The sequence below is a fragment of the Dioscorea cayenensis genome, chromosome 9, assembly GCF_009730915.1.
Source record: "Dioscorea cayenensis subsp. rotundata cultivar TDr96_F1 chromosome 9, TDr96_F1_v2_PseudoChromosome.rev07_lg8_w22 25.fasta, whole genome shotgun sequence".
Classification (NCBI taxonomy): Eukaryota; Viridiplantae; Streptophyta; class Magnoliopsida; order Dioscoreales; family Dioscoreaceae; genus Dioscorea; species Dioscorea cayenensis.
The window spans coordinates 9,370,985-9,386,946 of record NC_052479.1 but is presented as its reverse complement, the minus strand read 5'-3'; the positions used below and the strand labels follow the sequence as shown (position 1 = coordinate 9,386,946).

The 15,962-nt window shown below is 30.6% G+C and overlaps 1 protein-coding gene across 1 annotated transcript; it reads right to left on the bottom strand.

Annotated features, from left to right (window-relative positions):
• Positions 1–444: 444 nt before the first annotated feature.
• Positions 445–7,291, bottom strand: LOC120268457. The gene is made up of 7 exons (XM_039275860.1): positions 7,281–7,291; positions 3,018–3,069; positions 1,414–1,623; positions 1,238–1,330; positions 1,049–1,150; positions 660–959; positions 445–534 (listed from the first exon to the last, which is right to left on the bottom strand). The coding sequence occupies exons 1-7, from the start codon at positions 7,289–7,291 to the stop codon at positions 445–447; spliced, it is 858 nt and encodes a 285-aa protein (XP_039131794.1).
• Between the last annotated feature and the right edge of the window lie 8,671 nt (positions 7,292–15,962).

The window sequence follows — 15,962 nt, the reverse complement described above, 5'->3', positions numbered from 1 at the left end:
GTAAGAATAAAACTATTTTTAGCTAAAACCTTGAAGCCATATGAAAACACTAAGAAAGTTAATCAATAATTAAATAATAGCATTTTCTACATTCTTCGTTCAAACAAGTCTCAATCTTATGATTCTCAGTCTTACCAAACAATAGCAAAAGCAAGCTCAATGAAAAGTGTGATGAGTTTTTGTCACTTCTCCAATCATGCCCCTTTGATCCTCCTTTCCAAATCTCTAATTATTCATGCACAAATCATAAAAATAAAACATTATATAAACAATATTGACATAAATAAGACTATATATAGATAAAGTTTGTTATCATTGTCTCCAAACATCTAAATCATAGTCTCCAAACAATATTGACATAGTAAATTATTTACTATTTTATATGTTAGATACAAGATGTTTAAGGATAACATTTTGGGGTAATGAAGCATTAATGGAATGTACCTATGCAATATGGTCTAAATTATGGTTGCCACGACCTGAATGAATACCCTGTGAGGAACGCCTCCCAATAGCTGGAGACTCCACATTGTCCTATTAGAAACGAAATAAATATTATGTATTTAAAAAAATTGAGTATGGATATACATTGAAAGATACCCATTGAATCACCACATTTATATGAAACAATAGATATAAAATAGAAAATTATAGAAAACCTGATTAGGTGTTAAATCTGCATTTTGGTTTGCTAATTGTTGGGTCAACAAAGCTATTTGATCCTGATGTTGTTGGACTTGCTGCCTTAATTGTTGTACAATTTCTATAAGGCCATCATCTTCGGTTGATGTACCCCTACTAGCATTACATTTACAACTCGAGCTGCTCGATGAGCTATACACCTGGGTTGGGGAAACTCCATGTCCTAACCCTTTAACATAACCTGGGTGATCTTTGCCAAAAACGCTAGTAAATGCCTCATTTTCTGAAGAATTCTGACTTCGGCTAATTAGATCTTCCTACATAAATAATATTACACAAATTTCATGTTAAATGATTATTATTATCTAAATATTGAGTATAACATATAAAACTAAGTTTAACTTACATGATTTTGCCTTGCCTCTTCATTTACAAAACTTCCTTCCAATGTTGTATGGCTTGCTTGAAACAATTCAGCTCTTGTAACAGAACGACCAAGTTGTGTTTCCTATGAAAAAACAGAAGAAAGTTTAATTTATAAATAAAGTTGAGCACAATGCTAAAAAAAAAAGTTAAAAATTGTTATATTAATAACCATCTCCTTCTGTAGTCTATCAAATGACTTTGAACCTAACGTGTGAGGCATTGTTAGGTTCATGCGATTTCTAGTATTTTGTGCTGCTTTTGCCTGCATAATTCAATTGAAATTTTTTTAAAATAATAATGAAAATATCTAAAAATTAATGTAATAAAAAAATTTAAGCATATTACCTTCGTGTCAGGATGAGCCCTATAATCGACAAATGCCACCCATTGCTCCAAAGGAATCTCTGGAGATTTTTTTGCAATGTTCGCTTCACGAGGACCATCAGGATCACATTGTGCATAGCTATATAAGTGGAATCGATGGTCCCGCCATTTCTTATCTAGGCTTTTGAAAATATAATCCTTGTGTCCACCATCATTAACCTCCAATTTTGGCTACAAATAATTAACTACATTAGCACACATTAAAAAATAACCCAAAAAATGGAATCCGCATAATATTAACTATGAATGTAACTCCAAACCTTTATGATGTTGTTCCACACATGATTTTTATAGGACTCGGGAATCTTTTGCCATTTCTCGTATCCAAAGGGGAATTTTTCCCAATTGCTTGCGATATGTCCTAGAAATTGAGCGAGCATCCCTCCCGAAAATTCAAATGGCTGGTTCCAAGAATTCCATTCCACAACTACTCTATCTCCCGGTGTAAGAGAGGATATGTCCTATGAGGAATTAATGTAATGAAATTCTTAACACCTTTGTCATATGCAGGCAAATTACGCGGCATTGTAATTCATGATTTGTCCATGCCTACTAAGAACTTTTTGTTAGCACATATATCTATAAATCTCATTAAAGTATAACTAGAGTCCTTATTGCTATTAATTCCTCATATTATGAACAAATATTGCTTAATTTGGAATATACATTTCAGCTTAGTGAGATAAAGCGTACTTGCATGTGAAAGTAAAAACTATAAAACTAACACTAAGGGAATTATCAACAAATTGTGAGAATAATAAAATATGAACAAATATTACTTAATTTAATATATATATTTCAGCTTGGATGTTAATCCCAATTCAACAAATAATTCATTAATGGAAAGAGAACATAAAACTATACATGTATTGTCACAAAATTTGAAGAAACCACTTATGTATAATTATCATAAAAACATTATAAATAAGAGTCTAACTTGATTTAAGTTGATGGTAACAAATGACGTGTGAAAAAAATCTCAGAAGAAATTCCAATGATCCTTGTCTATCTCGTTGTATCGTTCGAAAGTCTGAGTGAGATTGAAATTTAAAACTATTTCAAAATTTCAACATAATCTAATTAGATGTAACATTGCGATAAAGACCAAAATAATTCAATTTTTTTAGCATTTAACACTCTAAATTCAAGCTTACATTAACAAGACAATCCGGACTAACATAATTTGTAGTTTGGTTTTTTAGCCTCATTAAATTATCATAAAAAAATAGGCTTTGTTGTTTAAAGGGTAGAAATGCACATAACCCTAAAACATTAGTTTTAAATGTGAACAAAAATTGTAATCATATAATTATTCATCATAGTGATCATTAAGCTTTGCATTAGATTTAACGGTATAAAATATAAAGAAATATGCATGCCATATCATGCGGAATAAGATTGTTTGGATGAATGTGAAATATGCATGTTATAAAGGTTTCTATACAAGCATTCATTGATCGAAGACACTTAGAGCCCAATAGGTAGATTTATTAGTTCAAAACATGGGTATACATAATATCATGACCAAGTTGTATAGGCACAGACCCTTACACTAAGATCGGCACCTCTCTAGTCACTTCTTTCTCTTGGTTTGCACCACTAATAACTTTGAAGGTCCTGCAAAAATCCAAACAAATTCAATTGTTAACATTTTTGTTTAGTTTGACATTCCTTATAATCACATGAACTCAAACATGCTTAAGTACACCTCTAACCAATGTTTTTAAAACCGGACCGGATAGCGAACCGATCTCAAATTTGGATCACGGGTCAGTCGGTTCGACCGGATGACCTGTTCTGGTCGGACCGGATGACGTCATAAATAAATAATTATTTTAAATATTATATATATATATATTATATAATAACAAACTTTATTATATTTTTAATCATAATTATCTTAAATATTTATTTTAATATCATTATGATTTTATCAAAATGGTTGAAGATTCAAATAATTAATCTAGATAAAGCAACAAATACAACTCCCTAAACCTTTTATTTCTTAATGTATTAATAATGAATGATGATAACTACATAAATTAAATCACTAATTAAATTACTAATTATGTGAGGATGAGACAAGGCATGAACAAAAAAATTCAAAATAAAACTAGAACTAAGTATGATTAATTTTATTCTCATATTTGATCATCATTACCATTAAAATAAAAGTACAAAATAAAATAAGTCCTAAATGATCTATACCTCTTAAACAATTTACAAGTTTTTTTTTTGTTTATTTTCTCATACCTCTAAACTCCAAAGTTCCAAAAATCCAAACAATATTTTCGACAAATCAAGACTCAAAGAGCATCATGAAATCAAGAAAAAAAAAAAGCCAATTCATGCCCTAAGTTCTTTCTTACAAAAAAACAAAACACAAAAAAAAATAAAAAATAAAACAAAAATAAAACAAAATATAAAAAAAAATTTTGAAAACCGGGTTCCATCCGGTTTTGGTCCGACCGGCCGGTTCACCGGGTTTGGCCGGGTTTGACAGGTTCAAAATTTGGTCAACATTAATTCTAAAACCGGACCGGGCTATGGGCCGGTTCCCGGTTTTTCCGGTCCGACCGGCCGGTCCGGTCCGGTTTTCAAAACATTGCCTCTAACCATTGAATATAAATGAATTTTCAAATGACAAGATATTATAAATTAGTTTTTACTATTTAAAAAATCACACAAACAACTCACTGCATATGTGAAAAATACTATTTTATCACCTTTGAAAAATTTTGTATTGCATTTTGGAAATCTCTAAATGAGGTGATGCTTTGGAAAAATGTTGGTAAATCTTTTTCTTTGTCAAACATTATATTGGACACATTGAATTAACTCCAAAAATCAATGCAAATGAATAAACAAAAACAAAAATTTAAAGTTAGGTTGAAAAATTAATAATAAATAAAATAATAATAAATGAGTGATAGGTTGCCTTCATTTTCAAGGTCCATTCATTTCCATTGATTTGTCTCCTAAGTGCTCATCCATTCAGCAATTCAATGAACATCTTTAATTATATAATAATTTTGTTGGAGTCCTTTTCATCCATTGTATCCACCCATACTTCACAAAATTACAAAGTCAGTGGAGCATATTTTTGAGGAACCATGAAACAAAACCCCTTTATTTCTTAAAATTCTACATAAATCTTCTTTCTTATTGTTTCTATGTATGTATGGTAATGGTACTAACTAGTAACATGAGGAAGCTAGCTAAGAAAAATGTAAGCATTATGGAATGTAAGCATGCAATTGCTAAAAAGGGAAATTTTAATGATTAAAAGAGGAAAATCAGCCAATGCACAGGGATAAGCAATAAGGTGCATAAATTTTAGTAGAAATTATTATTATTATTATTATTATTATTATTATTATTATTATTACTTAAACCTATTAAATAAGTAATATTGAGTTTATCTTTCTTTTCATGAACATTAATATAACTGAATAAAATTTATATTTAAATTTGAAATTATAATTAAGAGACAATGACAGTTTACATGCCTATATAAAATTACTCTCTCCCTTATAATGTGCTAACACACATTCTGTCTTTTTCCTTGGCTAGCATATCAACAAAGCATCTTTGGACTATGCATGCCTTTGTATCCATGTATGCATATTGCATGCACGCATGCATGCATTAAATGTGAATTGAGTTAAGAAAACTTAACTAAAACAAACCATGAATTAAGTAATTATTATACACAATTCAATATATATATAAGTGTGTGTTTGTTTGTATAGGGTTTTGAAGGCAAGAAACTATGCATGTATAGTCTCATTTAATATCTTGCTTGTGGGTCTCTCTATTCATTTGTTGCTTCTAATCAAACATAACATGAGGGTTTTCATTGCCACCTTGTTGATCTCTTGTAGGTAGTGGTTTATATATATACTTGACTAACTCGCTACTATGGGCTAAAAGGAGAAAAGACAGATGATAAACAATCAAAGATAAATTATGGGACGATCACAATGCAAGAAGTGATAAGAAACCAACCGATGCATCCTTCTTTTTATTAAGTGTAAATATATATATAGATATATATAGATATATATGTCTTAAAGATTAGTTTGAATTTTATTGGCTTTCCCAAGCATTTGGGCTCCAATATCTCATTCCAAGCATCAATTCATGCATGAAAGAAACATTTCAGAAATGATATTTAGTTAATGGAAACAAAACAACATGGTATTTGAAAGCTCAACATTATTAATTTATGTGATAGAGATGGTAAGATTATTTGAAATAATCTTACAATCTCTATCACATAAAATTAAGATCCACAAGTGTTTGCAATGGACCATACAATGGCTATCCACATAAAGAAGTCCCCTCCTATTTTAGGCTTAATATCATGTATATATATATATATATATTTGTGTGTTTTGTCAAATTTCTCCCAACCAAGAGAGATATATATACATACCTACGTTCTCTCTCTACCAACCTAATGGACCCCCCTTTAAAATATATACAATGAGGCAGGGACACATAGAATAGATGAAATTGATAGAGTTGTCATTGTCTTTATTGTTTGTATTACTTTTCATTTCTGATTCTTTCTTGGAGATTGTTTGTTCAAGAGAATATAAGCATCTCAGAATGAGAACAAGAAGAACAAAAGAAAAACCTGAAGGCAAAGAAGGAGCTCAAAATAGTATACCAGAAAGCTCTCTTGGAAGGTCACGAGGACGGTGAAAGAGAAGCAGGTGCGGACGCGAACGTGGATGCAACAGCGGCCACGACCTCGGAGAAGCACGGGCGGACGGTGAAGGAGCTCGATTTGGTGGGGTATTTTTGGGAGCCAACTTTTGGGAACTGAGAGATTTAACTTTGATATTTTATTTATATTTAAAAGATTTGTTGTGAAAAACATATATATATATATATATATATAGAGAGAGAGAGAGAGAGATACCTTTCACTGCAAACAAAGCAATTTTAAAATTCTACATTCTTATTTATTGAAATTGAAATATGGATATAATATTTATATGTTATTCAAAATATGATTGGTGATGTCAAATTTATAATAATATTTTATATTAAATTAATAGATATAGATCACTTTAAGTAACTAACTAATTCAATAATAATTAAATAAAATATCTAAACCTAAGTTATAAATTAACGAAAATACTAAGATGGAAGCTAGTGCTTACGTTACGGGATGCAAATTGTTCAAAAGAATATTTAAAAAATAAAATTGATTAAAAAAATAAAAAGAAAAAATAACCAAACACTAATAATTTATATATAACAATTATATTATTATAATATATATATATAGTATATAGTATATATATTATTCATAGTTTAAATATAATAATGTAAAGTATAAATTGATGTATACATACTAAATAGATAATGAATACTATTAATATAGCATTAAACAAATTTATAACGAATATCACGATATATTATTTAAACCATATGGTTGTTTTATATTATATTATATATTATTACTATATATAATGAATATATTATACATATTATATATAATATAGCATATTGTGAGACTGAGGGAAGAATAAAGAGTTTTTAATTTTGTGGAGTGGGACCCACATTAAAAAAAAACCAACCAAATGACAGCAGGAAGGAAGTTAAGATACTGTTAAATAAGATTAATATTATGTTTATGCCGAATTAGAGGTGGGCACGGGCCGATTAACTGGGCCCGACAAACTGACTCGTCGGGTCCAGTTCACCGGCCCACCAACCCGGACCCGGCCCGGCTGGGTGTAGAACCCGTCGGGCCAAGTTAGCCCATCGGACCTAGCGAGTCCGGATCACAGGAAGCCTGACCCGAAACTGACCTGGCTTCCATGTTGACCCGGCAGGCCGGCCCGACGGGCCGGCCGGTTCGCCCACATCAAAAAAAAAATTTTCAAAATTCAAAAAAATTCGAAAATTCGAAAAATAGCAAGAAAATTTAGATAGAAAAATTGAAAAATTTTTCTAAAAAAAGATAAATTAATTAAGACCACAAGTTTCCAAATAATAAGATATGTCACACGTATTACACTAAATTTCACTAAAATTTTAAATTACACTAATTTTGAAAATAAATGGCTTGCACTTAATTCGTTTACATGCCGAATCAAGTTGCCTACATATCCTCCTGCGTGTGAGAGGAATCAAAGCCCACGTAGTTCTGTTACACAGTGTAATCGGTCACCCACTTACCTAATCGGTAACATCTAGGTCTTGGTCGGACTCAATGACTGTTGTTGTCGAGCCAGGTGTGCTCATCATGTTATCTGTGTAGAAGAAATCACTACTATCTAGACTTCCTTGTTCTGCTTCTTGTTTTCGAACTTGAACAAGTTTCCAGTCATCCGTGCAAACTTGAATTTCAATATTTTATAGGGTCAATTGTAAACGTGTCAAATCCAACATGTTTCCACCTGCGCTAAAAGTCTGCTCGCAAGCTACTGTAGACATAGACACGCAAAAATATCCTTTACCATTAGTGAAAGAATAGGGTACGGATTTTCATTACCTTGTCACCATTTGAGGACGTTGAAAGTCATGTATGTGTTGATTTCTTCTGAGAACCCGAAGGTAGTGTTTAAATACAAGTCGAGCTCTGTATATTGTGATCCCCTTGGTTTCTTCTTTTCTTGCCTCTACCGGAATGATTCTCCTCCACCACTTCTTGATTGTCCTACTGCCTCCTGTGCAACTTGTGGAACTATATGGCTATATCTAATACAATAACTATCATATAATTCAATAAGTTGACTCCTAGTATCAACAACAATTTCATTGGCATCCACAATGTTGTCGGAGTCCAGTTTAGATTCTTGAGTATCCACGTCACTAATGGGCAAGCTCATGGGAACCGGTTGGGAATCTTGCCATCCATTGAATCCTAAGAATTTGTAATATGCCTCCAAATATTCTTACAAACCTTCTAGCTTCTGCCTTCGATCAAGAACAAATGCAACTAAAGCAATAGGAGGTATATTTTTATAATAAGACAACCATTTTATTTTCATAGTGATCAACGCACTAAACAATTGTGGATCTAATCTAAACTTCCAAAATTGTTCAGCCACGTCAACAGCACCATATAAAAATAAATGGGAAATAGGAAAATAAACTTGCGAAAACAAATTAATACATGTGTTAAAAACCGTAAGCAAATCAATAATACGAGTGATAATTACCCAGTTATACTCATATAAACAAAATCCAACCAAGGAATCATTAACAAACTTAGTCAACAATGTCCTATAGGGAAATGTTGCACTAAGAAGCCGATAAGTTGAGTTCCATCTTGTTTTGACATCTTTAGGGAATTTTTTGACCCTCATGTTATATGCTTTACAATAGCGAGGCCATTGTTTCATGAGAGTCATGTTTTTTCCCATATAAGCTACGACCTCCCTAACGGGAGTACAAATTCTTTAAGTTCTTCCAAACCACTTTGCACACATAAGTTTAAAATATGACAAACACATCTTATATGAAAATATTTGCCACCATATGAAGGTCTCAAAAAATCTTCTATAGGTCTAATTGAGACCGTATTAGCGGAGACATTTATCAAAAGAAATCGATAAAATTTTAAACATTAAACCAAATTCTTCGATAACTCCACGAATAAAGTCTATAAATATTATCGGTGTTATGAGTCTCGTTGAACACCCTAAAAGCGAGAACGCGCTTTTGGACATTCCACTTGTCATCAACCCAATGTGTCGTAATACCCATAAAAAAATTTTCATGAAAAACATCGATCCAAACATCGGAACATAAGGAAACTGAAGAGTTAAAAGTACGAAAAAAGTCACAACGTTGTTCCCTACCATACTTGTATTGTTTGAATATTGTTCTTTGAATTGTCCTCCGTGAGACCTTCTTGCACACCGGTTGCAGTGTGTCATTGATGCATTCTTGCACTTGACACCGTTCAGCGAAGTTGAATGGCAAGCGCTCGACGGAAATTGTCTCCGCAATTTTATCCCTGTATTTTGCTTGAAAAAATGTAAATAGAGATGATCGAGAACATGTACCTTCATCCACAGTGAATCTAATTTGTGACTGTGATCGAGCATGTCCAAGCTTGTTTGGGTGCTTCTTCTCCAAGTGTCTGTTGAATGTGCCATATCCTCCATCCTTACAATGCTTAAATTCAGAACCACAATAATTATATTTACCATGTGTTACAATGCCATCATTATTATACAATTTTGTAAAATGAGTTTTAAAAATGTTAGATTTTAGGGGAATTTCCGTGGAGTTGGTTGCTTGTCCGGTTTGTGAGGGTACATCATCCGGTACCGATTGTTCCATTGGGCTCTCAAAATCCCGAAATGGATTGCTTTCTTGAGTAGGTGGTGTGGGAGTGGAAGCCGAACCAACAACGCTTTTTCCTCCCGAGCATCCACCACGTGAAACCATATTGTAATATCTAAGAATTCAACAACTAATGTTAATTCAAGTCTTCAACAAATAATTTCATACAAATATTTACAAGAAAAAAAAACCACAAGTCTATAAAAACTACAAATAATAATTTTTTGCAAATATTAAAAAAATACACAAGTCTACAACTAATAATGAAATAAATATCAACAATACAACGACTAATTTCATTCAAATGTACAACAAATAATTTCATGCAAATATTTACAAAAAAACACAAGTCTACAAAAACTACAAATAATAATTTCATGCAAATATTAAAAAAAAATACACAAGTCTACAACTAATAATGAAATAAATATCAAGAATACAAATAATAATTTCATTCAAGTCTAGAACGAATAAAATTCATGCAAATATTTACAAAAAAAAACCACAAGTCTACAAAAACTACAAATAATAATTTCATGCAAATATTAAAAAAAATATACAAGTCTACAATTAATAATGAAATAAATATCAACAATACAACAACTAATTTCATTCAAGTGTACAACAAATAATTTCATGTAAATATTTAAAAAAAAACCAAGTCCACAAAAATAATAATTTTGTTCAAGTCTACAAAAATAAATTCATAAAAATATTTGAAAAACAACTCTATGAAAATTACAAATAATAATTGCATGTACTTTTTAAAAACCCACAAGTTAAAAATAATTTCATTCAAGTCCAAAAAATAATAATTTCATGCATTTTTCAAAAAAACCACAACTCTAGACTAATAATAAAAAAATATGTCATAATAAATACAAAAAAATAATTTCATTCAACTCTACAAAAATAATTTCATGCAAATATTAAAGAAAACAAAGTCTACAAAAACTACAAATAATAATTGCATGTACTTTTTAAAAACTCACAAGTTAAAAATAATTTCATTCAAGTCCACAAAAAATAATTTCAAGCATTTTTCAAAAAAAAACACAACTCTAGACTAATAATAAAAAAATATGTCATAAATACAAAAAAAAATAATTTCATTCAACTCTACAAAAATAATTTCATGCAAATATTAAAGAAAACCAAGTCTACAAAAACTACAAATAATAATTGCATGTATTTTTTAAAAACTCACAAGTTAAAAATAATTTCATTCAAATCCACAAAAAATAATTTCATGCATTTTTCAAAAAAAAACCACAACTATATGACTAATAATAAAAAAATATCATAAATACAAAAAAATAATTTCATTCAACTCTACAAAAATAATTTCATGCAAATATTAAAGAAAACCACTTCTACAAAATCTAGAAATAATAATTTCATGCATTTTTTTTAAAAAAACGACATGTTTATACTAATAATAAAAAAAAATATCAAGAATACAACTAATAATTTTGTTCAAGTCTACAAAAATATATTCATACAATTATTTAAAAAAACAACTCCCTGAAGTCCACAAATAATAATTTCATGCATTTTTTTGCATAACTACAAGTCTAAAATAATAATTAAAATAAATATCAAGAATTTCAACTAATACTTTTATTCATGTCTACAATAATAATTTCGTTCAAATATTTATAAAAAAAAATCAACCAAAGCTACAGATAATAATACAACTAATACTTGCATGATTAAAATAAGACAAGCCTACAAAACTATAACTAAACATAAAAATAAGAAAATCATGACCAACCTTGTTAATTGGGGACTTCCAAAATGTAAATAATTAAAAGAAAACCTAAATTTGCACCACTTTAAGTCTACAAGACTCCAACTTGTAATACTAAGTCTTAATAATAAACTCCAAGAATCCAAATAATTAAGCTCCAAGATTTCCAAATAATATGCCTTGAGAGAGTGAGATTAAGAGAGTATGAGAGTGAGAGAGTTGGGAAAGTGTAATAATTTGTAAAAACTAAATAACATGGAGATGGGGGTATATATAGAAATTTATAAGAAATTTAAATAAAAAAAATCTGAGTTTTTCAAATTTGAAAAATTTTGAATTAAAAAAAAACAACCCTATTACAGCTAGTTAGCAGTTTCAACGGCTCCCAACCCTCCGGGTTGACCCGGCGGGTTGGGAACCGGGTTGCAACCCGGTTCTATGCCGGGTCACGGGTTGGACTTGGCCCAACCCATAACCGGCCGGTCTCTATGACGGGCTAGTTACAGGTTGTTGGCTCGGCCCGCCGGGTCAATGACCCTGCGGGCCGGTTCCGGGCCGGGTTGCCGGACGGCCCTTTCCCTACCTCTATGCGGAATGTGATGATAGTTTAATTAAGGACCATGGTTTTAAAAAATAAGATTTTTTTTACAACAAAAAATGATAAAGGGTTGGATTATTATAAATTGAGCTATATAAAAGAAGACATTATTTTTATGAATTAATATTATTTATTTTTTCTTGTAATTTAAAATTTAAGTTTTTTATTTTATTTTCTTTTTTATTCATCGTTTTTGCAATTTAACACTATGATTAATCACAATTTGACTATTTTTTAATTTACTAAATTTATAGTTTATATTTTGACTTCAATTGTCATAATTTACTTTGAAATATCATTCTAATAATTATTCAAATTGGTTATGCTCTTTATTTGTGAAAAGTTATATAAATAAATCTCTCACATTGAACATAAATCAAAACTAGTTATTTTTTCTAGTGAAAATTTTTAAAATTATAAAAAATTTAAATGAAATTTTACTTGGGAAAAAATAAATTTAATTTATTTTTAAATAAAAATTATAGACATATAACACTCTCATATCATATTATTTTTGTATTAATAATAAAAAAGAATTTACATGATTTGAAGACTTCATAAATATGTGTTATTAAAGAAGAAAAACTATACACTCCACACATAATTCAGTTTTGCCATATATATATGTTATTCAAGAATGCAAAACTAAGTTTTGTTGGCAATATTATAAATATGTAAATACTGAAACCATTTGAAACATAATTGTAAGCATGGGGCAGTGGATAGGGGTGTATTTGAGCCGAGCCGTTCGTGAGTAGCTCGGTGTTCGGCTCGATAAAGGCTCGTTCGTGTTTAGCTCATATTGTAAATGAGCTAAGCTTGAACATCATTTTCAAGCTCAATTAATAAACGAGCCAAGCTTGAGCAGCCAAAAGCTCGGCTCGTTTTGGCTCCCGAACACAGCTTGTGACCAAGCTCATAAATAAGCTCGTTTATAAGCTCGATTGTGAGCTCGTTTATATATATATATATATATTACATTATATATGTATATGTATATGTATATTAAGGTGTATATGTAACTATGTCATTGTTGTCAATTTGAGTTACACATATAGGGCTATAAACTACTATTCGAAGGCTAAGCTCATTAAAAGCTCAGGTCAACTAGTTCATTAAGTTAAATGAGCTCATAAAATAAACGAGCCAAGCTTGAAGACGACCAAACTCGGCTCATTAAATCTTGTGAAGAACTCGTTTATTGAATAATTAAAAGTTTGTTTATAGTATCATTTACAATTTTATTTGTAACAATCATTAATATAATCAAACTCAAATCGAGTTAAGTCACACTTGATAATGATTCATTAAATAAGTTTACTAAATAAAAAAATAAAAAATAAAAAAAATAGTCAAGCCTTAATCAAGTTAGCTAGCTAAGTCTAAGCTTCGAATTTTCTTAACAAGTTGAGCTCGAGCATGAAGCTCGAAAGAAGCTCGATTAGAGCTCGAGCTCGGTTAAAATAGTAACGAGCCAAGCTTGAACATAAAAAATGAAGCTCGAAGAAAGCTTAGCTCGAGTTCAAGCTCGATTAAATAGTAACGAGCCAAGCCTGAACAAGGCAAAGCTCGGCTCGGCTCGGCTCATTTACAGCCCTAGCAGTGGAACAAGATATATCAAACTTCTTTAAAAATTTTTCATTAATTAGATGTTGTCGGTTGTCCCATTTAATGGTATTGATTTGTATGAACCCTTGACCTTCTTTTTTTTTAAAAGTGGTTCTCATGCATGAACCCTCTTGACACCTAACATACCAATCAAACCTATATATATATATATATATACTTTTTTCTAATTCAACAACCATTAAACTTACAACTCTCTTAAATTTTATAATAATTCACATATATGCTTAATGAACTTCAAACAATAACATTTAACTTGATTTCCTGAGCTTTTTTCCTTCTCAAAATATTTTTAATTTTTAAAATAATAATTTCAATTTGAAAGAAAATACTCATAACTCTTTAAATAATTATACAGCTTCATTCAAAAGGAAAAAAATATCAACCATGAAATATGTATGTATATATTTCTCGGGAAAAATAGTAATTCGAAATAAAAATCTACAAAAAAAAAGAAGTTTTGTTTAATAAATTCCGAGTGTTTTAAATTTAAATAAAAACTTAGATTACAAACGAAATCACACTTGGGTTGATTTTTTTAAAAATAAAATGAGTGTGGAAATATCAATTTAGGATAATAAATTAATGAGGGATTAATCAATATATAATAATATTTTTAAATTTAATTTAATGAGACTAATCTCAATATAAAAGAAAAAAATTAAAATTAATACAAAATAAAATAAAAAAAGGGATAAGAATCTATAATTCGCGACGGTTGTCCTATAAACTGTGGCAAAATGCATGCATTTAGCGACGGTTATCATAAAAGCTGCCACGAAATGCATGCATTTAGTAACGGTTATAATAAAATTTCCACGAAATTCAAACGTTTTGTGACGGTTTGTTTTGAACTGCCGCGAATTGCTACATTTCGTGGCGGGTTTAGTCATAACTGCCGGCAAATGCATGCATTTTGTGACAATTTAAAAAATTGCCTCCATAATCGCCAAATTTCAGCAAAGTGCTACAATAACATGTACACAATTTCTCCAGCTAGCTTAAGGGCATTCTCATTGCTACAAGGCTGCCCGCAAGGAAAACCCAAGACTTGACCGTTTCTTCAAATTTTGGTGCTATAGTACCCAGAGCTCTAAAATGTTGTTTTGTTGCCAATTTCTTTCTGATTGTGTTGTCGAGCTCACCTAAGCTTCTTTTGATTCCTATAATACAAATGGAATCAATTATACCACAAAACGGTCATTGATTCATCCAAATACACATAAATAGTACAAAACATATATGTATAAAATACATACATTTAGACGTTTATCAAGTATATACATTCAGAAGTATATACATTCAGGAGCATCATCAAAGTAGAAATGTTTCAGAATTATCCACTACTAATTATTTTATGTTAAATATATATTTTTTAGACCACTCTTGTCATGGAAGAGCCCGTGGTACATTCTCCTCCCAATCCTGAAGGTGGGGATTCCACATTTATTAAATATAAATATATGGTTTAATCACTAAAATAGTCTCTATACTATTCTCTCTCTACCCTTTTGGTCCATGCACTCGAGATTCTATATTTTTCATTCCTATAGTTTTAAAAATGGGTAGAAAGGTCCAAACCGTTACATCACCATCTATTTTAGCTGATGTGGATTTTTTAAATAAAATATTAATAAACAATTAGTGGGTGTGGCTTTTTAAGAATAAAATATTAATACATAATTAGAAAATATTTAAAAATAATAAAAGTAAAAAAACCATCTCCGCCTTATTCTTCACCGCCCTCTTGCACCACTATTTAGACCTTATTAAGCTAAAGGCATAGTATAGTTCCGAAGAGCACCGAAGAAGATGTCGATGGAGTTATTTGTTGGTGTATGTGTTTAGAGATTGTAGTGAAGACGAGGATTCAATTCCAATAAAGGGATGGCTACCAACGTAGCATGGTTGTGGTGTTAGGTTGGAGTGGGAGTTAAGGAGTTCATGGAGGAGTTAAGGAGCACTAGGTTCGCTATGCCACCATGTTATTGTAACTGACATAACCTCGGTTCATTATATATGGTGTCTAAAGGATCTTCAATTGTTTCTCTAGTGCACCATGAAAGAAGGGAACCATTGTTTAAAACCTTCTATATATGAAGAATCTAGTGATTTCATGCATGGATGATTACACACACACACATATATATTAAAGGGAAAGGCATAAGCTATATATAAACTAAAAGATACTAGTTTTCAATGAGAAATACCTTGAGAGAT

Excerpts from the sequence above, each read along its gene's own strand:
- LOC120268457 (XM_039275860.1), bottom strand. Across the intron at positions 1,151-1,237 it reads ATAGACTACAGAAGGAGATG|GAAACACAACTTGGTCGTTC; the intron begins GTTATTAATATA and ends GTTTTTTCATAG. Across the intron at positions 960-1,048 it reads AAGAGGCAAGGCAAAATCAT|GAAGATCTAATTAGCCGAAG; the intron begins GTAAGTTAAACT and ends TTATTTATGTAG.